This window comes from Salmo trutta, chromosome 33 (genome assembly GCF_901001165.1).
Source record: "Salmo trutta chromosome 33, fSalTru1.1, whole genome shotgun sequence".
NCBI lineage: Eukaryota > Metazoa > Chordata > Actinopteri > Salmoniformes > Salmonidae > Salmo > Salmo trutta.
The window spans coordinates 14,391,208-14,413,410 of record NC_042989.1 but is presented as its reverse complement, the minus strand read 5'-3'; the positions used below and the strand labels follow the sequence as shown (position 1 = coordinate 14,413,410).

Here is a 22,203-nt window from a genome sequence, read left to right as displayed (position 1 = left end):
GTGTGTGGAGGTCTATGCCTCTGTTCATACAGAGTGTGTAGGTATGTGTGAGTGTGGTATATGTGTGTGTGCCTGCGATGGTGGTGGCTATCCTGTCCCTCCTTTCCGCTGCTTGTTTACATGAACCAAGCCAGTCAGACACCAATAATACATGAAGAGTTGTTCATAGCCAATCAGGATGAGTTGTCAAGGCAGGACCCATTAATGAAGACCTGTGTGTGTGGGTGTGTCTGTGTCTGAGCGCGTCACGGGTAGAGAAAGGAGGGCGACAGTGGCCCAGCGCAGTGAGAGCTCAATGCACTGTGACAGATCCAGTCCTTCCCATGTCCTGGGCTGATATTAGCTAATATCAGCCTCCCAAACCACATGGCCGAGGCAGGGCTGGAGTAGTGCTGCCTGTCTAACACAGCCTCTTCTTCCTGGAAATGACTGCTGCCACTGGCACTCAGCCTCCATGGGGTCACAGCAGGGAGAGGAGGGGTGTGTGTGTGATGGTGGGGGGGGATAAATAATGACCCCATCTCAGTCCCACCCAGCCCTGCTACTATCCACTACCACCCACTCACACCGCCTGTACTAATGCCCCCTCATCAGATCCTGTTATGAAAAGCCAAATAAAGAATGAAAATAATATACAAAATTGTCATTATTTTCTGTAATCTAATGTTTTTTTCTCAATGATTCTGGTGTTTTTCATGCACAAAATTAAAAGAATTGCTGAAACTGCATCAAAACCTCTCTAAGGTATTCATGCGTTCCTTTTCAGACATTTCAAATCTTTATCCGGAACGTAGCAGAATGGAATCAAACACCTGTAAACCACGTTTGATGTATTTGATACTATTCCAGTGATTCCGCTCCAGTCATTACCACAAGCTTGTTCTCCACAATTAAAGATGCCACCAACCTCCTGTGTTGCACATGCATACTGCCTTAACATGTTGGGTATTGACTGGGGTAAGCTGTGTACATTTGGCCGTGTCCACATCATTTGACGCTCGCATCCCTTGAACTGAACAAACTCAAAGCTAGCTAGCAAAAACAACCTGGGAAACGGACACCATACTTCACCTCAAACAATTTCAGCTGTCGGGCAGACGAACAGTGAGTACTGCACTGTCCACTTGTCTGAAATGTCATTACCAATTAATACTTTTTACCCAGACTTTTACACATTTTGGACATTTACTGTTACTTTGTGGACGGAATTACTTTTTGTCAGTGTAAAAATGGAACCGAAGGAGGCCTTGGGGATGCGTCTTCCATATGACCGTGGGCCTGCTGTTTGCATGTAGAATAAAATAATGGACATGGGGTTCTGCTGTGACTTCTATAGCACTGTCCATGGGGTTCTGCTGTGACTTCTATAGCACTGTCCATGGGGTTCTGCTGTGACTTCTACAGCACTGTCCATGGGGTTCTGCTGTGACTTCTACAGCACTGTCCATGGGGTTCTGCTGTGACTTCTACAGCACTGTCCATGGGGTTCTGCTGTGACTTCTACAGCACTGTCCATGGGGTTCTGCTGTGACTTCTACAGCACTGTCCATGGGGTTCTGCTGTGACTTCTACAGCACTGTCCATGGGGTTCTGCTGTGACTTCTACAGCATTGTCCATGGGGCTCTGCTGCGACTTCTACAGCACTGTCCACGGGGCTCTGCTGCGACTTCTACAGCACTGTCCACGGGGCTCTGCTGCGACTTCTACAGCACTGTCCATGGGGCTCTGCTGTGACTTCTACAGCACTGTCCATGGGGCTCTGCTGTGACTTCTACAGCACTGTCCACGGGGCTCTGCTGCGACTTCTACAGCACTGTCCACGGGGCTCTGCTGCGACTTCTACAGCACTGTCCACGGGGCTCTGCTGTGACTTCTACAGCACTGTCCATGGGGCCATGCTGTGACTTCTACAGCACTGTCCATGGGGTTCTGCTGTGACTTCTACAGCACTGTCCATGGGGCTCTGCTGTGACTTCTACAGCACTGTCCATGGGGCTCTGCTGTGACTTCTACAGCACTGTCCATGGGGTTCTGCTGTGACTTCTACAGCACTGTCCATGGGGTTCTGCTGTGACTTCTACAGCACTGTCCATGGGGCTCTGCTGTGACTTCTACAGCACTGTCCACGGGGCTCTGCTGTGACTTCTACAGCACTGTCCATGGGGCTCTGCTGTGACTTCTACAGCACTGTCCATGGGGCTCTGCTGTGACTTCTACAGCACTGTCCATGGGGCCATGCTGTGACTTCTACAGCACTGTCCATGGGGTTCTGCTGTGACTTCTACAGCACTGTCCATGGGGCTCTGCTGTGACTTCTACAGCACTGTCCATGGGGCTCTGCTGTGACTTCTACAGCACTGTCCATGGGGTTCTGCTGTGACTTCTACAGCACTGTCCATGGGGCTCTGCTGTGACTTCTACAGCACTGTCCATGGGGCTCTGCTGTGACTTCTACAGCACTGTCCATGGGGCTCTGCTGCGACTTCTACAGCACTGTCCATGGGGCTCTGCTGTGACTTCTACAGCACTGTCCACGGGGCTCTGCTGTGACTTCTACAGCACTGTCCACGGGGCTCTGCTGTGACTTCTACAGCACTGTCCACGGGGTTCTGCTGTGACTTCTACAGCACTGTCCATGGGGTTCTGCTGTGACTTCTACAGCACTGTCCATGGGGCTCTGCTGTGACTTCTACAGCACTGTCCACGGGGCTCTGCTGTGACTTCTACAGCACTGTCCATGGGGTTCTGCTGTGACTTCTACAGCACTGTCCATGGGGCTCTGCTGTGACTTCTACAGCACTGTCCATGGGGCACTGCTGTGACTTCTACAGCACTGTCCACGAGGTTCTGCTGTGACTTCTACAGCACTGTCCATGGGGCACTGCTGTGACTTCTACAGCACTGTCCACGAGGTTCTGCTGTGACTTCTACAGCACTGTCCATGGGGCTCTGCTGTGACTTCTACAGCACTGTAACCGAGAGGTTCACCAGAGGAATGGACTTAATTTACAAGTAAAGGTAGGGCTAAATGAAATTTAGCAATTTCATGTTAGGCTACTGTTTAATCATGAGAATAAACAACATCCCTTTGATTGCTTTTGATTTATCGATCTAGAATTTAGTTTTGATGAGACACTTTTTGAACTGCATTCAGTCACTTCGATCGTTGATATGGAAATTGAATCAGAACCTTGTTTATTATATGTGTGTAATAATATTTCAGATAATAATATTATTATGTTTGTGTGGGTTTGTGTGCGCCGTGCATTGGAAGAATTGTAAATCCATTGTGAAAGGCTAAGCTTGTGTTTCAAATTATTCGGATGAAATGTGGTCTTATAGCGCCACCTATCAGTTGTAACTGTGGATGCTACATCGGTCTATGGCTGAGTTGAGATGAGCAGTGTGTCATTTTTTCAGATGATATGAAATATGCCGCTATCGCATCTTGGCTACATTGGTATTTATATTTTGTGCAAATTTCTGTTAATAGCCTATGTCACTCTGGTTGTTGAATCTATCTGTTGTATGGTGAACTTAGACTTCATCAAGGTTGGTCCCGTGTGGCTCAGTTGGTAGAGCATGGTGTTTGCAACGCCAGGGTTGTGGGTTCGATTCCCACGGGGGACCAGTATGGGAAAAACATTTATGAAATGTATTCACTACTGTAAGTCGCTCTGGATAAGAGCGTCTGCTAAATGACTAAAATGTAAATGTAAAAATTGTTTATTTGTGAGTAAATCTGGCTTTGATAATAGCCAGTGCTTACCCAGCCACCGACCTCACCGCACGTCACTGCCTCACACATACACACACATACTCATCCATGCGCACACAAATATACACAGACGCCCAACCCCCGCCCTCTGATTCCACCACTGTCCTCATCACAGAGACCACGTCCAGAGCAGAGACCATGTGTCAGGGCAAATATCCGTCTCCTTAAATGGGCTTGTTTTAGGGAAGACGAGGGTAAGGAGGGGGTGGAGACCCTGTTGTTGTTCTCCACTTAAATCCACCAGACCCCCAAGTGCAGTGTGTGGTGGTTGTAATTTTAGCCAGCCAGCTACTGGGACAGGACAGTTACCCCAGCCACTCTGGTGACTCACAGAGGGACAGAGACTTACGGATGCTCAGTCACTCTCACTAGGGGCCTACGTGTCCCATAATGTTTGTGTGTGAGCATGCGTGTTCATCTCTGTGTGTAACTATCTGTTTTGAACACAGTGTACTTGTCCTGTCACTCATCTATGAGAACCATGGCTAGTCATAGGTGAATCATTATTAGGCTGATGCCTGACCCTGTACAGGTGAGTGTGTGTAATACTAGGCTCTGGAGCATACCACCGACATGCCATTCAGGTAAGGCCTTATCGGGTATGAAAGGCGAGTGGTATGTTTGTCAAGCTCAAGTGTGTACAGTTGACCCCAATGTTTGGGCAAGATGAGTAAGGTCTGAGTGAGTCCGTATAGACGTACACAGATGATGTTCAGAGACGAGACAAGAAGTTAGACCCGTTTGGGACTTTAACCACAACTGTCAGTCCTAAAAGCAGTTTTGAATCACCACCTTCCAAAACAGATTAACGTATTACTTTTTCTAGGACTCAGATATTCAACTGAGGGAAACAACTAAAAGATATTTTGACGTACGTCAACTAATTCCAGCTCCAACACAAATCCATGTATAACATCCTCCAAGGAAACTGTGGCCACTGACTGAACGAAAAGAAAAGTACCCTCATCTTCAATCTCTCGGCTGATCAAACCCTTCTAGCTGCAAACCTCATTTTTCATCAGCTCAATTACTCGACAACTGTTTCGCTCTCTCCCCCTCCTTTTCCCCTTGCCTCCTCCTCCCTTCTCCTCCTCGGTTGGAAGTGATCATTTGTTCTTTTATTAGAGCTGATAACATCCCCTGCATTGTCTGCCAGCGCTCGTTGGAGAGCCGCCCCTACTGTTCTAGCCTCCAGCGCTACTCCGTATTATTGGTGCATTATTTCACCCATGCCCTGCTCTTTTATCAAGCGCTTTAGAAGTAATGTTAATACAGTCGAAAATGTTGACATTTATGAAGTATAGGCTGTGTTTATGAAGAAATCCATAAAGTATGACAGGGAGGCGAGGTAAAAGCGGGTGTTTTAGTATATTATGGAGAAGGGGAGAGCCGTCAGGGGCCCTGAAAGAGGCCTCCGCAAAGAGCGCATATTTTTTATGGCCTTATTTTTGTTGTATTAGAAATGAAGTTAAACGTTCAAATTAATCAGCACATACTGTGTATCTGTCCTCCCACGCACGCACGCACGCACGCGCGCACGCGCACGCACACGCACACGCACACGCACACGCACACACACACACACACACACACACACACACACACACACACACACGTCTGACTTGCATAGATCTTTCTGGCCCCCTGAAGCTAGACACCTCCTTTTTAGAGTAGCTAATTACACTCCTGTGGTAATTTAGGTGCATGTTGCCTCCACTGGCTGGCGGACGGGGTTGGGGGGTGAGGGAGGGAGGGGTGATGGAAGAGAAGGGCGGGGGGGACAATGAGGTGTGGAAGTAAGCTCTTTATGGCTGTGAAATATTCAGAGGAAGAACAACTTGCCATAAAACAAAGCACTTAGCTTAATATTGGCTATTGATCAAAAGCTAAGCTTTCTTTTTTCTCCCTCTCCCAACCTGAAACTCAGTCAGTCAGTCAACTCACCATGACGCTCTATTGGCTCCCAAATCATCAATCAGAGAACCCTCACATATAGAGCTTCATCTTTATATGAGAGGAGGGAATCCCTCCCTATGTTCTCTTCAGATAGAACCAGAGAGAGGACAGACAGGCCTAAGTGGGAGGTTCTGCTTAACTTGACCTGTGAACTTCCCCAACAAGAGGGTCAGCCTCAGCTCAGCTCATTGTTTTAACACATTTAGCCTCCCTTAAGAAGATTATTCAAATTCTACCGCCCACCACGCTTCTGCTCCTCCTTTTGACGCTAATTGCCAACGTCAGATCCACTTTCCCCTCCATGCTTCCGAGTCCACTTTCACAATTTTCAAAATCCAATGCAAATCCTATTGCAGGCTCGCGAGAGGCTTCCGCAATATTGAATGTCACTCACAATTAGGGGAGTGAAGGAAGGGTGAGCGGTGAGCAGAGCGTTGGCCTGGCAACCTGAGGCTAACCCCGCTAGCTCCCCAAACGCTCTTCTACAATTTGATCAGTGAATATCATTACCCCACCAAATATCCCAGGGGTGCTCCATTTACCTTAACACAGGAAAGAGGATCTGTTTAACAACCATTCAACTGATGCTGCTGCAGCTCAGGAGTAAATCTGGCACTACTGTGTTTGTGTCTGTAATGGTGCTCCAAAGGGATTGTGGGGAATAGAATGGGCAGCACTAAATCGAATAGGTGTGAATAGAATTTGGTTGAATGCATTCAGTTGTGCAACTGACTAGGTATCCCCTTTCCTTTCCAATTCCATTTGGGACTCCTGCTGTTAACTAGCATGCTGGTTAATGAAGGGTCAATTTTCTCCGTCTGGCAACCCGCAAGCTTAATCATCTGTTATGAGTACAAATGGGTTTTTCTTTACAAAGACGTGGATGCTACAGAATATAGGACTTTTTCCTATTATTATTCTGATAATGGGACAATGTGGTTGTGGAAGCTGAGCGATACTGACTGACTTGACTCAACAACGGAGTAATATCTGTTTTTATGACAGTTTTTATGAAAGTTTTCCTGGCATAACTCGATGGTTGTTGTAAATAGCATGGGTGGTTTCAAAAGCAGTTTTCTTTTATATTTTTTATTAAAGCTGGAACTGCTCTTTTTTACACCAGTGATTGATGTGATACAACAGGGGCATTTTTGATAATTAAATGATGCAAATAATGTAGACAAAGCATGAGTCTGGAGAGAATTCACATTAAATCACTGATAAACATCAAAATACCAAAACAGGAACAAATTGGTTAGAAGAGGAACTCTGATCTCTGGTATTGTATCTTAAGGCAGAGCAGTGACCACAATCAAATGTGTCACCCCTGTAGAAAACCCTCATTACCCATATCGCCGCTAATAATATGTTAAACATGACCTCCAAGCAGAAACTAATCAAGGGTGTAACAAAAAACGCATAAACAAACCACAAATTAAATTATTGTCCCTTCTTTGTGAGCCTCCCGGTTGATTTCACCTTAACGACGGTAACCAAAACACACCCAAAGGGCCTGCCGCGACGGCATCATAAAGGTTAACATATTCTGTGCATCAGCAGGGCAGATAGGGATCTGTCAGATTGCCAGACAATATCAACAGTTAGTCTGAGATTAGGGAGAGAAGGTGGAGCAGACAGGCAGACAGACAGAGCGGTCCAACATCGATCACACGCCACGTCAAGCTTTTCTTCCCATGATACTCTCTGGTCTACCACCAGTCCTGCTCCCAGTCCTCGTCAGATCTAGCATGCCCAGTCTGCCAGGCCTGTCAGGAGCCATGTGCTGTCCCTCACACTGGCCACTTTAGCATTCTGCCATATTCAGCCTACTGTCATTGTCAGTGCAAACCCTCAAACTGGCCATTTCAGCCTACTTGCCTTATTCAGTGGGTCTCAACAGCCACGTGGAAGAGATTTAACAACAGGCCCAAAACTTCAAACAATAGACTTCTCCAATCAACGTATTGCCATAAAGCAAGACAATGCAATCATTCCTAAATTAAACTTGAATCATTTCTCTGTGTGTGACTGTTACATCAAACTGACAACTTCTTCAGGGGAAATAATTAAGACCACAGAATATTTAATATAATTTGAGCTGTTCTTCCCCTCCCCCTTTCTTTAATAGGATCCCACTCATTATCTCCTAAAGTGGGATAGAGGGGGGTTGAGGGAGGTTGTTTTGGTCTCAGACTGCCTCTCCTCTGTCAGTCTAAAGTGCATTCGAAAGTATTCAGATCACTGCCCCTTTTCCCCATTTCGTTACGTTACACCCTTATTCTGAAATGGATTAAAAAAAAATCTACACACAATACCCCTCAACTCTTCTTGAACTGCACTGTTGGTTAAGGGCTTGTAAGTAAGCGTTACATGTTAAGGTCTACACTTGCTGTATTCGGCGCATGTGACAAATACAGTTTGATTTGATTGACAAGCAAAAAACGTTTTTTAGACATTTTTGCAAATGTATTAAAAATAAAAAACAGAAATACCTTATTTACATAAGTATTCAGACCCTTTGCTATGAAACTCGAAATTGAGCTCAGGTGCATCCTGTTTCAGTTGATCATCCTTGAGATGTTTCTACAACTTGATTGGAGTCCACCTGTGGTAAATTCAATTGATTGGACATGATTTGGAAAGGCACACACCTGTCTATATAAGGTCCCACAGTTGACAGTGCATGTCAGAGCAAAATCCAAGCCATGAGATTGAAGGAATTGTTCGTAGAGCTCCGAGACAGGACTGTGTCGAGGCACAGATCTTGGGAAGGGTACCAAAACATTTCTGCAGCATTGAAGGTCCCCAAGAACACAGTGGCCTCCATCATTCTTAAATGGAAGAAGTTGGAACCACCAAGACTCTTTCTATAGCTGGCCGTCCAGCCAAACTGAGCAATCAGGGGAGAAGGGCCTTGTTATGGGAGGTGACCAAGAATCCGATGGTCATGCTGACAGAGCGCCAGAGTTCCTATGCGGAGATGGGAGAACCTTCCAGAAGGACAACCATCTCTGCAGCACTACACCAATCTGGCCTTTATGGAAGTGGCCAGACGGAAGCCACTCCTCAGTATAAGGCACACTTGGAGTTTGCCAAAAGGCACCTAAAGACTCTCAGACCATGAGAAACAAGATTCTCTTGTCTGATGAAACCAAGATTTAACTCATTGGCCTGAACGCCAAGCATCACGTCTGGAAGAAACCTGGCACCATCCCTACGGTGGGGCATGGTGGTGGCAGCATCATGCTGTGGGGATGTTTATCAGCGGCAGGGACTGGGAGACTAGTCAGGATCGAGGGAAAGATGAACGGAGCAAAGTACAGAGATATCCTTGATGAAAACCTGCTCCAGAGCGCTAAGGACCTCAAACTGGGGATACGGTTCACCTTCCAACAGGACAACGACCCTAAGCACACAGCCAAGACAACGCAGGAGTGGCTTCGGGACAAGTCTCAATTTCCTTGAGTGGCCTAGCCAAAGCCCGGACTTGAATCTGATCGAACATCTCTGGAGAGACCTGAAAATAGATATGTAGTGACGGTCTCCATCCAACCTGACAGAGTTTGAAAGGATCTGCAGAGAAGAATGGCAGAAACTCCCCAAATACAGGTCGGCCAAGCTTGTAGCATCATTCCCAAGAAGACTTGAGGCTGTAATCGCTGCCAAAGGTGCTTCAACAAATTATTGAGTAAAGGGTCTGAATACTTATGTAAATGTGATATTGAAGTTTTAATTTTTATTAAAACATTTTTTTTTTAACTGTTTTGCTTTGTCATTATGGGGTATTGTGTGTAGATTGATGAGGGGAACATAATTATTTAATCAATTTCAGAATAAGGCTGAATAAGGCCTGAATACTTTCTGAATGCACTATATATTGTTGCCGCGACCCCAATGCTAGGCTATATTGTCATGGCAACATTCACAACCACGGCAACAGCAGATTCTCATTAAGGCGTGAGTTGTGGGGCCACACATCTGCATGCTCATAGCGAGGACCTAATTGTACCAATATGTAAAATTCTCCTCCTAAAACACAGTGATGTTGCAACACATCCGGCCGTGATTGGGGGTCCCATAGGGCGGCGCACAATTGGCCCAGCGTCGTCCGGGTTCGGCTGGGGTAGGCCGTCATTGTAAATAAGAATTTGTTCGTAACTGACTTGCCTAGTTAAATAAAGGTTAAATAAAAAAATAAAAAAATGTTGTTTCTTATATTTGTGTTCTAATTGAACCAGTACAGCATGGAGGTAGTCAGCAGGCTGAGAGAAAATCTTTGGGATCGTTCTACAGAGTTCAGTGCAAACAAATCCGATTTCATTGTTTTCTGGGGAAATTGCTTTGGATTTTGAATGATCAGGAATAATCACATTAAGAGAGACAAATGCTTCTGTTGTTTAAAGGCGAAACGACATACAACTGTTAGTTTGTATGTCACTAAGGGTCTACGGTACAAGCGTAGGCTCTGAGCGTAGTATTAGAGTAGGATAAAAGAATACCCATCCTGCACTACATGCTTATCCAAGGCTCATTTAACAATCTGAGGCTTGAAATACTCATGTCAATAATAGCTATGACTTTATTGATCCCCTAAAATGTCTGAACCTTCTTAACCTTCTATGAGATCAACAACAGTGTGCACAGCATGATATCATTACTCTGTAAGTTATCCCCAATACTCAAGGGTTCTAACTCAACCATCCATCCATACACACGTGTTCTTACTCATCGGAGGTTTTGGATGGGAGATCAAGGTCGTTGTGGATGAGATGGACACTTTCCTTGTTGACAGTAACTTGACAAGTGTAATCCCCAGTACAGAGTGGGTAAACAGACAGCACCAGCCGCCCACGCAACCACGGATACACTCACTTCCTGTGTTCTCTCCTGTTGAGCTGAGTCTGTGTGTTTAAACAATAAGAAAAAACCTTCCATCCTACAAACTTCACACACGAATGCGGATGTAGATAGACACACGTATACACACACCCACATACACAAGGCTACATTCTCCAAACTTTACAAAAGTGCAGACAAATACACACTCTCAGACTACAAACTTCAGTGAAATCACAGCTTTGTATCCTAGTCGGATTTCAAAGGCTATGTATTTGTTTCTAGTTCCTCGTCAGACTCAAACAACAAAGTTGTAGCTAGTTATAACGATCCCTGGAATGATCAACCATTCTTATCGATCTGTCTTTCACTGAGAGTTCTCTATGCACCACTCTGCTCCTTGTAAGCCCCTAGAAACACAAGATTGTCTTTTCCCATCTAGCCACTTAGCCATCAGTCTCCCCCCTCACCTCTTCATGTTTGTTAGTCCCCTGTATAAATCTAAAGAGACACACATATATCCCCAATCCAACCACCACACACCCTCTCCATGTTTCTACTAAGTTCCATGGAATCTAAAAGACCCAACCCAGCCATCCATCCCACCACCCTCCCCTCCCGTGGGGGTCTCTTACCCTGAAGGCCTGGCTGTAGGGCCCGATGTTGGCGGGAGCCCAGTGGGACAGGCTCTGGACATGAAGAGCCTCTCTGTGGTGAAAGGTAGCCTCCTGCTGGGACTCCTGTGGCCAGTCGTGGAGCAGACAGTCCATCTGGAGGAGCTGACCGGCAGGTAGAGGTGCCTGGACACACACCCTTGAGAGGTGGAGGGAGGGATGAAGATGAGGGGAGGACATGAAGGAACAGAGCCTGATGATATGATTTTTATACCCATCAACTGTTTACTGACAGTGAAGGATTTAGTGAGGATATGTGATTGTTTCTGCTTTTTGGGTGAGGGGTCAGTCTAAGGGTGCTAAATAGTCTGTATGCTCTTCTCCTTATCCCCTGTCCTTCATCTGCACTGATCTAAGAACGCAGGAAAGGTGGGTGTAAATAACATTAATACGAGGTAGGAGCCAGGGAGGGGAAACCTCTCTAAACAATATAGAGACAGCCTACTGGTCCATTATGGTACCTGGCAGGGGGGTTGATGCCAAAGTGGGTGGTGTAGACTTTGTTGAGTGAAATGAAGTCCTCCATGTTCCTCACATACAGGTGAACCAGAACAATATGCTTCAGCTGCCAGCCTCTCCTCTCCAGCTCACCTACACAGGACAAAGACACCGATTACAGATACACATACAAATATGTGTCATTATAGGGAGAACACAACCTGTTTAGGTTGCTAAATGATTGTGGTGACACTTGGGAATGCACATTGAGCTATGTTTACCTTGACATAGTTCTGAGAGTCATGGTTTTTTTCATCCCATGCATTGTACATAGCTCAGCTCCCTTGAAGAGCACAGGGAAGGCAAGACAGGGGGCTTGAAGCAAGGCCTTTCTCCCCCTTATAATATGATCTGGCATCAAGTTTGTTTTCCTTTGCCGACGCTGGCATCTCAGAGTACTTCACACACTTCGCCCTCATACAAAGAGGTTCTCCATTAAATATTAACTCCTTTAATATTGTCTCTGCGCTGTGAAGGCTGTTCAGCCGCGTACCACGATTAAATATGCTTTTCATCTTTCTACCCTTTTTCTCCCCCCCCCAATTCAGATGCACTATTAAAGTGTGCACTTTTAGAAAAAGTTCTGCGGGGTGAAAAAGAGCTAACCCACACAGCAAGCCTGTGTAAGTGTGTGAGAGCGAGTGTCTGTTTGAAGAGGAGCGGGGTGTCATCCGCTCTGGGTTCATTTAAAGTGTCTGTCCTCGTGTGGTGCGCTTGCAATTCTGTCCCTGTGATGGACAAAGCAGCTTACACGTGGGCCTCTTTAAAACTTTGCCTCCTAAACTTAAAAAGAGCATTGGTGAATAAAGAGCTGATCTCTCCCCTGCTTTTTGCTCAGGCCCAGCCTGCCGCACCTCTTCAAGTGCATTTTGCTAACACAACAAGGAGAAAGAAAGGTGTCCTGGGAACAGAGGAGTTTTTCCCCTCCGTTTTCTCAATTGTCTGGTTTGAGGGTTAAACCTTGCAAAGGGGTTACAGAGTGCTGGTAACCACTCCAATACTCCCAAGCACCAACCACTTAATATATTCTATATTCCTGATATCACCTCTAGTAAAAGCAGTCCCGAACCTCCTCTTCCCTCAATAGTTCTAAATGTTTATTTGATCGAAGCGAACATAGATTATTTAGGGTTAGGGCGTTAGTCTGAGTTTGTGACTTATTACTAGACTTCCTGAGAACCTAAAGAATTTTCAAGTAGCCTTGGGAACGTTTTACAAGTCTGTTTTTTGAACTTGTGATGCACTAGTTTGCAGCATCAGAGTGACAAACTAGGTTGCAGTCAGTATACTCCCCCCTGTTTTGCTGTACTGAACTGCACCTTGCAGCAGAGTGAATGCTGTATTGGTCTGGCTCTGGATCCCTGGGTCTGGGCTGTGAAGCCCGGTGATGCCTGAGATCCACTGGTAGCCCCTGGAGCTTTTAGGTGAGCAGGACGGGAAGTCTGGAGGGAGAGATATGTTTTAGAAGATATGAAGAGTATTTTTAACAGCAAAAATCATATGTATACGACAGCTAAGTAATAATTCATTCAGAAATGGACAGTAACCATTTTTTTTATTCCTAAACAGTCATAAATGTATGTTCTTAGAACGACAGCTCTTGTCAAGTGATCACTCAAAAGAGCTAGCATAATGACACTGGCCACATGACACACACACACGCACGCACGCACACACACGCCTCACCACGGCCCCGATGACAACTAAGGTCGCCATTTGATGTAAATTCTTCCTGGATGTCTTCAGCTTGATCAGCCTCCTCAGTCATCTTTTCAATGACACTCTGGCAAGGACAACTACCGAGGGGCAAAACACTCGCCACCGCGCCCTGCAGTAAAACACCAGCAGGGGATACATCAAGCCAAACAGAAACAGCCCCAAAATCACATAACTACACAAAACCAGCGCAAACAACCAAACAGAGAACAATTTGTTTTTTCAATAAGCCGCCACTACACAGGCTAGGCTATGTATGTCACTACGTTTCTGACGAGGGCCTAGCCACAAATAACTTCAAGGTGAATGAATATGAAACAACATGCTAACATATTCATGAATTACACCAAGCAGGGAGGGGCGGCAGGCGGTTGCATTTTCTGATACTGTAAATTCAATCATGCCGGCTGTCACTCTTCTTGACTCCTAGCTTTGCTTTGACATGCTTTGGATTTCACCACACTGGTGTTTTATTCATTTGTTTATTTAGAACTTTGCCTCCATACCCTCTTCTTAAAAAAACTAAAAAAACATTAGCATTCTCAACGGCGTACATATTACCTGCCAAATTCCACCAGGGCGTAAAACATTTAAATAGATATTTCAAATGTTCTTAACAACTAATCCCCCCTCCCCCCTCCCCCCCACCTTCCTGCTGTCAGCTGCATTTGGCCATATGATAATCACATTAATTATACTGCAGCCCCTCTTTTTTTCTGCCTACACAGGGAGGGAAAAACTGAGGGGCAAATGACGGAGGGCCGTGATGTCCCTACCCCCTGTGTTGCCCACCGCCCGCCCCAGTGTCGTCTCCTCCAGTCCTCTAGTGCTGGTGTCAGGGCTGATCTGTCACCCTGATGGAAAGAGCTTTGGACTGCAGCATGAGGGCAGGTTCTCCTCTCCCCTGAATCCCAGGCCCAGGGAATCTCCCTGCTCTTCCCCCAAACAGCGTCCCAGGGGGGTTGTGGGGATGTGTGTGTGTGTGGGGGTAGAAAATACATAGCTGTAGGTATGGAGAATGGAAGCTGGAGGGTCACCGGGGTTGAAGGGTATGATTTCTGTCCATAATAACACACAGAAAAACCATACCCTGGAGCACTGGCCTGCTAGGGGCCGCTCCCACCCGTGTGACCCCTGTGAACCCCCTGTGTACCCCCTCACACACAAACATACTCAGCTAGCACAGCTCCCCTATCAAATACTAGATAAAACTCTCATCCTCTTTGTTCCAAGTTGGTTCTTTCTCTCACCACTCTTTAATGGTTTTCTTTACTACAATCACGATGCATAGAGTAACTGACCCAGATGCTGTTGTTTACTAAGCTTGTTGCTTTTATTTAGTTTCCCCGTCTCTCTCTTACTCACTGGTTGTAGCCTCCAATCCGCTAAGATAATTAGTGGCGACCAGACCAGACCACTGTAATACTGTTAAACGGAGGGGCTGTTGTGTGTCACACAACCTTATCTGACATCATAGTTAACTGTGTAGACTTAAGTTGACCAAATCTAAGGATACATACACTTGTTAGTCCTCTTCTACCCTACCAGACCAGAGGCAGCCAGGAGGAAACCAGTGAGAACATGTTGCAACGGGAAAAGTGACATGAGTCAATCCAATGTGCTGCATGGGTACATACAGTCAATGTGCAAACTGTGGGATCCAGATAATCTCTCTCACACTAGGAGCCAGGGCATTATCCCTATGCTTTTATCCCCCCACCTGTACTCACCTCCACCATTCTTTACTCCGCTCCATCCCCCCCATCCCCCCACCGTATCCGCTTAACCAGCTACCTGAATCCTAAATGCCTTCATTTGAGCAGACATGTTTATTAAGCCAGGCCTAGTTTCAGGCAGGAGTGAATATTGCAGATGTCAAAGTAGGCCATGTGGGGCTAGAGGAGCGAGCGGTGGAGAGATGGGAGGGAGACCCTCTAGAGGCTGATCTCTCCCCTGCCCCAAAGTGCATTCCTCCTTATCACGTATCAAAAAAGCAACTATTAGGGACTGTTCAATTCTATTTATTCTGTTTACTGAGTGACTTCTGTATCAATGGTGTGCAAGACATTTATTTATGTTAATATCCTTAATATTATAAAGTAAAACATTGAATTGCATTTACATCTTCAACTGAAACCACTAAACGCTGACACAAAAATAGTCTAACTCTGCAAGAAGGAAGACTTACATTCACCTTGTCCTCTGTGTGCATCATGCTGAAGTGCAGGTAGCCAACCGGAGCAAAGGCATCTGCAGAGTGGATCACTGTCTCCATAGCATCACTGCAGAAAGATGAAAAAACTATTATTAGTATATACTTTTTTGTCTCTACATTCATTTCAATAAAGATACAACTTTCAATGCTGGACTTACATAACAAGTCTCTTCTTGAACAGAGGACAATCGAGAGTAAATGTCTCGTACTCGCCGCCTTCTCCACAGACATGGACTCCATACTTCTCAGAAAGCTGTCCAACAAAAACAATATGTTCATAATCATTTCGTTTTAAGATCCAGCCTAAAAGCCATCACTTTACTCTAAATCTAAATGTTTGAAACACTAGCCAAAACATCACCGTTGGTCATATATTGAGTCTTTAGATTAAACTCAATGATGCTAAGAAAGCAGGAACAGTCTGAAAGCAGGCTACTCTTTAGTGAGTTCATTCAGGGTGACATAAGTATATAACAAAGCCAGATCCAGCTTGGTGAGGTAATGCTCTGACCTGAGTTAGATAGGGCTCCATGTCAGCCAGAGGTTTCCCCAAGTGTTTCTCAGGATCCAGCCCTACACGCACACGCGCACGCACACACAGAAGAGAGAGAGGGAGGCCTGGTCAGGGACAGAGAACAGTGATTGAAGATGACAGGCGCTGATGCTTTACGGGCAGTCACACAGACACACACGTAAACCTCCACACTGGATCTATTTATTTGACTTTGCAAGTAGTGTACACAGATCTCTCCGGGTAAGGGTAACAGTTTTCAGTCTCAGCGGGACCAAAAGAGAGAAGCACCCCTCATCTGGTTCCCTTTGATAACCTAAACTCTGAGAAAGGGAGAGAAAGGGAGAGAAAGGGAGAGAGAGAGAGAGATCCTGTTTATTGGCCTTCCCACTCTCCTTCCCCTTACACGGTGCATGGAAGTGACTCACAGGCCCTCAGCTTTGTGTGGGGCAGCAGAGAGAAAAACAGGAGGAGAGGAGGAAGAGTGCTATGTCTGTTTACCCAGCCAGTACCTACCAGTGCCACATTCCAAGAACACCATTACCTCTTACTTCAGTTTCTTCGTCCTCATTTTACTTCAGATCAAAGCTTAGAGAACAAAAAGACCCCACCTTTGAATGTATAAGCCAGGCAGTCACTCAACTACAGGACTGTTTTGCTATCACAGACTGGAACATGTTGCGGGACTCTTCCGATGACATTGAGGAATACGCCACATCAGTCACTGGCTTTATCAATAAGTGCATTGAGGACGTCGTCCCCACAGGGACTGTACGTACATACCCCAACCATGGATTACAGGCAACATTCGCACTGAGCTAAAGGGTAGAGCTGCCGCTTTCAAGGTGCGGGACTCTAACCCGGAAGCTTACAAGAAATCCCGCTATGCCCTGCGACGAACCATCAAACAGGCAAAGCGTCAATACAGGGCTAAGGTTGAATCATACTACACCGGCTCCGATGCTCGTTGGATGTGGCAGGGCTTGCAAACTATTACAGACTACAAAGGGAAGCACAGCCGCAAGCTGCCCAGTGACACGAGCCTACCAGACAAGCTAAATCACTTCTATGCTCGTTTCGAAGCAAGCAACACTGAGGCATGCATGAGAGCATCAGCTGTTCCGGACGACTGTGTGATCCCGCTCTCAGCAGCCGACATGAGTAAACCTTTAAACAGGTCAACATACACAAGGCTGCGGGGCCAGACGGATTACCAGGACGTGTGCTCTGGGCATGTGCTGACCAACTGGCAGGTGTCTTCACTGAAATTTTCAACATGTCCCTGATTGAGTCTGTAATACCAACATGCTTCAAGCAGACCACCATAGTCCCTGTGCCCAAGAACACAAAGGCAACCTGCCTAAATGACTACAGACCCGTAGCACTCACGTCCGTAGCCATGAAGTGCTTTGAAAGGCTGGTAATGGCTCACATCAACACCATTATCCCAGAAACCCTAGACCCACTCCAATTTGCATACCGCCCAAACAGATCCACAGATGATGCAATCTCTATTGCACTCCACACTGCCCTTTCCCACCTTGACAAAAGGAACTACCTATGTGAGAATGCTATTCATTGACTACAGCTCAGCGTTCAACACCATAGTACCCTCAAAGCTCATCACTAAGCTAAGGAACCTGGGACTAAACACTTACCTCTGCAACTGGATCCTGGACTTCCTGACGGGCCGCCCCCAGGTGGTGAGGGTAAGTAGCAACACATCTGCCGCGTTGATCCTCAACACTGGAGCTCCCCAGGGGTGTGTGCTCAGTCCCCTCCTGTACTCCCTGTTCATCCACGACTGCATGGCCAGGCATGACTCCAACACCATCATTAAGTTTGCAGACGAAACAACAGTGGTAGGCCTGATCACCGACAATGACGAGACAGCCTATAGGGAGGAGGTCAGAGACCTGGCCAGGTGGTGACATAATAACAACCTATCCCTCAACGTAACCAAAACTAAGGAGATGATTGTGGACTACAGGAAAAGGAGCACCGAGCACGTCCCCATTCTCATCGACGGGGCTGTAGTGGAGCAGATTGAGAGCTTCAAGTTCTTTGGTGTCCACATCAACAACAAACTAGAATGGTCCAAACACACCAAGACAGTCGTGAAGAGGGCATGACAAAACCTATTCCCCCTCAGGAAACTAAAAAGATTTGGCATGGGTCCTGAGATCCTCAAAAGGTTCTACAGCTGCAACATTGAGAGCATCCTGACCGGTTGCATCACTGCCTGGTACGGCAATTGCTCGGCCTCCGACCGCAAGGCACTTCAGAGGGTAGTGCGTACGGCCCAGTACATCACTGGGGCTAAGCTGCCTGCCATCCAGGACCTATATACCAGGCGGTGTCAGAAGAAGGCCCTAAAAATTGTCAAAGACCCCAGCCACCCCAGTCATAGACTGTTCTCTTTACTACCGCATGGCAAGCGGTACCGGAGTGCCAAGTCTAGGACAAAAAGGCTTCTCAACAGTTTTTACCCCCAAGCCATAACACTCCTGAACAGGTAACCAAATGGTTACCTGGACTATTTGCATTGTGTGCCCACCCACCCAACCCCTCTTTTACGCTGCTGCTACTCTCTGTTTATCTTATATGCATAGTCACTTTAACTATACATTCATGTACATACTACCTCAATTGGCCCGACCAACCAGTGCTCCCGCACATTGGCTAACCGGGCTATCTGCATTGTGTCCCACCACCCGCCAACCCCTCTTTTTACACTACTGCTACTCTCTGTTCATCATATATGCATAGTCACTTTAACCATACCTACATGTACATACTACCTCAATAAGCCTGACTAACCGGTGTCTGTATATAGCCTTGCTACTCTTATTTTCAAATGTCTTTTTACTGTTGTTCTATTTCTTTACTTACCTACACACACACCTTCTTTTCGGACTATTGGTTAGAACCTGTAAGTAAGCATTTCACTGTAAGGTCTACACCTGTTGTATTAGGCGCACGTGACAAATAAACTTTGATTTGATTTGAATTCTTAGCGGTTCCAACATTAGCCAGTAATAGCCACCATGGCTATATTAACGGCTTAGCATGTCAATTAAGTTGCAGTACTTGTGCATTAAGGGCACTAACAGTCTGTGTTCCCCTCTATCTAAGTGTCTATGGTTTTACTCTCTGCGTGACACAAAATCCTGCGTCCACCTGTCAAACCTTTTCTGACACCTGTTCCTGATGAAGCCTCCTTTCCGACCTTTAGCTCTTTGATGAGGAGGCCGATGAGGTCACACGATATCTCCTGAGAATAAACAACTCTGATCCTCAAGTAAACAAACAAGCTACTTATGGTATCACCCCAGGTGACCCTACTTGCTCTTAACCTCAAACAGCCAATGAGACAGCATGTAACTCAGCAGACACAACAAAGACAAATAGCCAATGAGACAGCATGTAACTCAGCAGACACAACAAAGACAAACAGCCAATGAGACAGCATGTAACTCAGCAGACACAACAAAGACAAACAGCCAATGAGACAGCATGTAACTCAGCAGACACAACAAAGACAAACAGCCAATGAGACAGCATGTAACTCAGCAGACACAACAAAGACAAACAGCCAATAAGACAGCATGTAACTCAGCAGACACAACAAAGACAAACAGCCAATGAGACAGCATGTAACTCAGCAGACACAACAAAGACAAACAGCCAATAAGACAGCATGTAACTCAGCAGACACAACAAAGACAAACAGCCAATGAGACAGCATGTAACTCAGCAGACACAACAAAGACAAACAGCCAATGAGACAGCATGTAACTCAGCAGACACAACAAAGACAAACAGCCAATGAGACAGCATGTAACTCAGCAGACACAACAAAGACAAACAGCCAATGAGACAGCATGTAACTCAGCAGACACAACAAAGACAAACAGCCAATAAGACAGCATGTAACTCAGCAGACACAACAAAGACAAACAGCCAATGAGACAGCATGTAACTCAGCAGACACAACAAAGACAAACAGCCAATGAGACAGCATGTAACTCAGCAGACACAACAAAGACAAACAGCCAATAAGACAGCATGTAACTCAGCAGACACAACAAAGACAAACAGCCAATAAGACAGCATGTAACTCAGCAGACACAACAAAGACAAACAGCCAATGAGACAGCATGTAACTCAGCAGACACAACAAAGACAAACAGCCAATGAGACAGCATGTAACTCAGCAGACACAACAAAGACAAACAGCTAAACAACAGATGGGAGTAAAGGTAAAACCAGATGAACACCATGACCAAAGAGGCTTCATATAAATTATCCTAATGTGGTTTCCTGTTCATGCTAGAGCCTCAGCCAATCCAATCTAGCTAGCCTATCTGATTCTATAGCCATGGAGACTACCATAGACAAGATTAGCAAGGCTATGTTCAGCTTCATGTGACTGAGAAACTTTTTGGTGGCTCACTTAATTTCACTCATATCCAATGTCTTCTCAGTGTGGCTTTTCATACATAGTCTGACACATTAACAAACAAGTAATTACCTGCAGTATAACAAACTGATATGCTATTTTGACATACACGCCAACACAACAAACACCACAGTATTCTGTTCCGATTTAAACCTCTGAACATTCATTATCCTATTCAAATGTATTTAATCCTGCTCATTTACAAGTTTCTATGCAATTAGAAGGCAAAAGTTAATCATAACATGAGAAACTATATTCTCTTCCTGTCCTGACAATCTCAGAAGGTCAAGGTTAGATTCCACGGTAGCTCTGAGGAGGGGCATGCAGCATCCCAAAGTGGGTTTCAACTTAAGCCTCAACTAGGCCTCCCAAGCCTCCAATGGCCCGGCGATGTGAAGGAGCGAGAGAAGTTCTGGGGGGAGGGATGGAAGGAGAGAATGAGCCAGGCCCTTGTTCTCCACCCAGGGGAGCTGTGGCCTTAATTAGTATGAGAATATCTAATCTCGTCACCCTCTCATCTTAACCCCGCACAAAGGTAATAAGAGAAAGAGCATTAAAATTCAATCCCATTTAAATATCCTTTTTAATTAGTCATGCCTTTTAACAAATTTTAATGATTGGCTTCAAATTGCTGAGGGGATGTCGCTTTTTTAATGTGTTCATTAACTTTGCCTAGCCTTAAATAATATATGATACATGATTTGATATTTACAGGGAGGGAGGTGGCAAGCGCATAGAGATGTGCGTGACAGGAATACGTGAAAATATACCATACAGTATATAACTATTCAGACTTGTGATGCCAATCTTCCAATGACATAAAAGTAGTTTCAATGTTCCAATGAATGAATAATGGCAACAGAAATCTGTTTATCTTCTACTTGCTGAACCATAAGATGGGCCTAACTGAATCCATACTGGACATGTTTTGTGAGTGTCACTCAGTGGCTACGTACTGTGAACCCAGCCCACCACATTGTTACTGTTAGCTTCATCCAGCAATCTTAACACTGCACTCATTTACATGGTCTTCACATCCCCGTCTCCTCTCAACCTGTTTTACAACCTGACCTAAACCCAATTACATAACCTCATTATGCCACATTAAACCCAAATAAGCCCACTAGAAGCTGCCATTTGTCTGCCGCCAGAGACAGGTTGGCCGCACTTTAAGAGAGAGAAGCTTTCCTGGGAGACAAAAGGAATAGCTGGCCCTTAAAAGGCTTTTTATCCCGTATTATCCTATAAAACCGCAATTAAATTCAGTGAACTTTTCAAAGCAGAGAGTGGAGTAATGAGGAAACGCGTTTTAAGGGGTACAGTGTCCACAAAATTACTCTGCCAAAGCTTGAAATTAGTGTGGAAAAAGAGAGGTTTTGCCCTATTTGAACAATCACGTCAGTAATATGTCCAAGACTATCATAGTGACATGTAAAACTTTGCAAATACTGTACAAAAATGTGTGTTCTGTAAGTGTATTGATGGTTATGCTGTACACAAAAAATAGTATGGAAAGGACACCATCATATCCATTACTACCTGCTTAGTAGACTACT

General features: G+C 45.5%; 1 protein-coding gene across 2 annotated transcripts in view; it reads right to left on the bottom strand.

Moving 5' to 3' along the window:
* dph6 (diphthamine biosynthesis 6) overlaps positions 1-22,203 on the bottom strand; it is a 95,418-nt gene that overhangs the window by 42,733 nt on the left and 30,482 nt on the right. The window contains exons 6-12 of one of the 2 annotated variants that reach the window (XM_029729873.1): positions 16,186-16,247; positions 15,833-15,927; positions 15,648-15,741; positions 13,430-13,571; positions 13,063-13,185; positions 11,707-11,836; positions 11,207-11,384 (exon numbers count right to left, since the gene is read on the bottom strand). In XM_029729873.1, coding sequence (XP_029585733.1) covers positions 11,207-11,384; positions 11,707-11,836; positions 13,063-13,185; positions 13,430-13,571; positions 15,648-15,741; positions 15,833-15,927; positions 16,186-16,247 — 824 coding nt within the window. The remainder of the gene's footprint in view (positions 1-11,206; positions 11,385-11,706; positions 11,837-13,062; positions 13,186-13,429; positions 13,572-15,647; positions 15,742-15,832; positions 15,928-16,185; positions 16,248-22,203) is intronic. The other variant, XM_029729875.1, reaches the window with a different exon arrangement.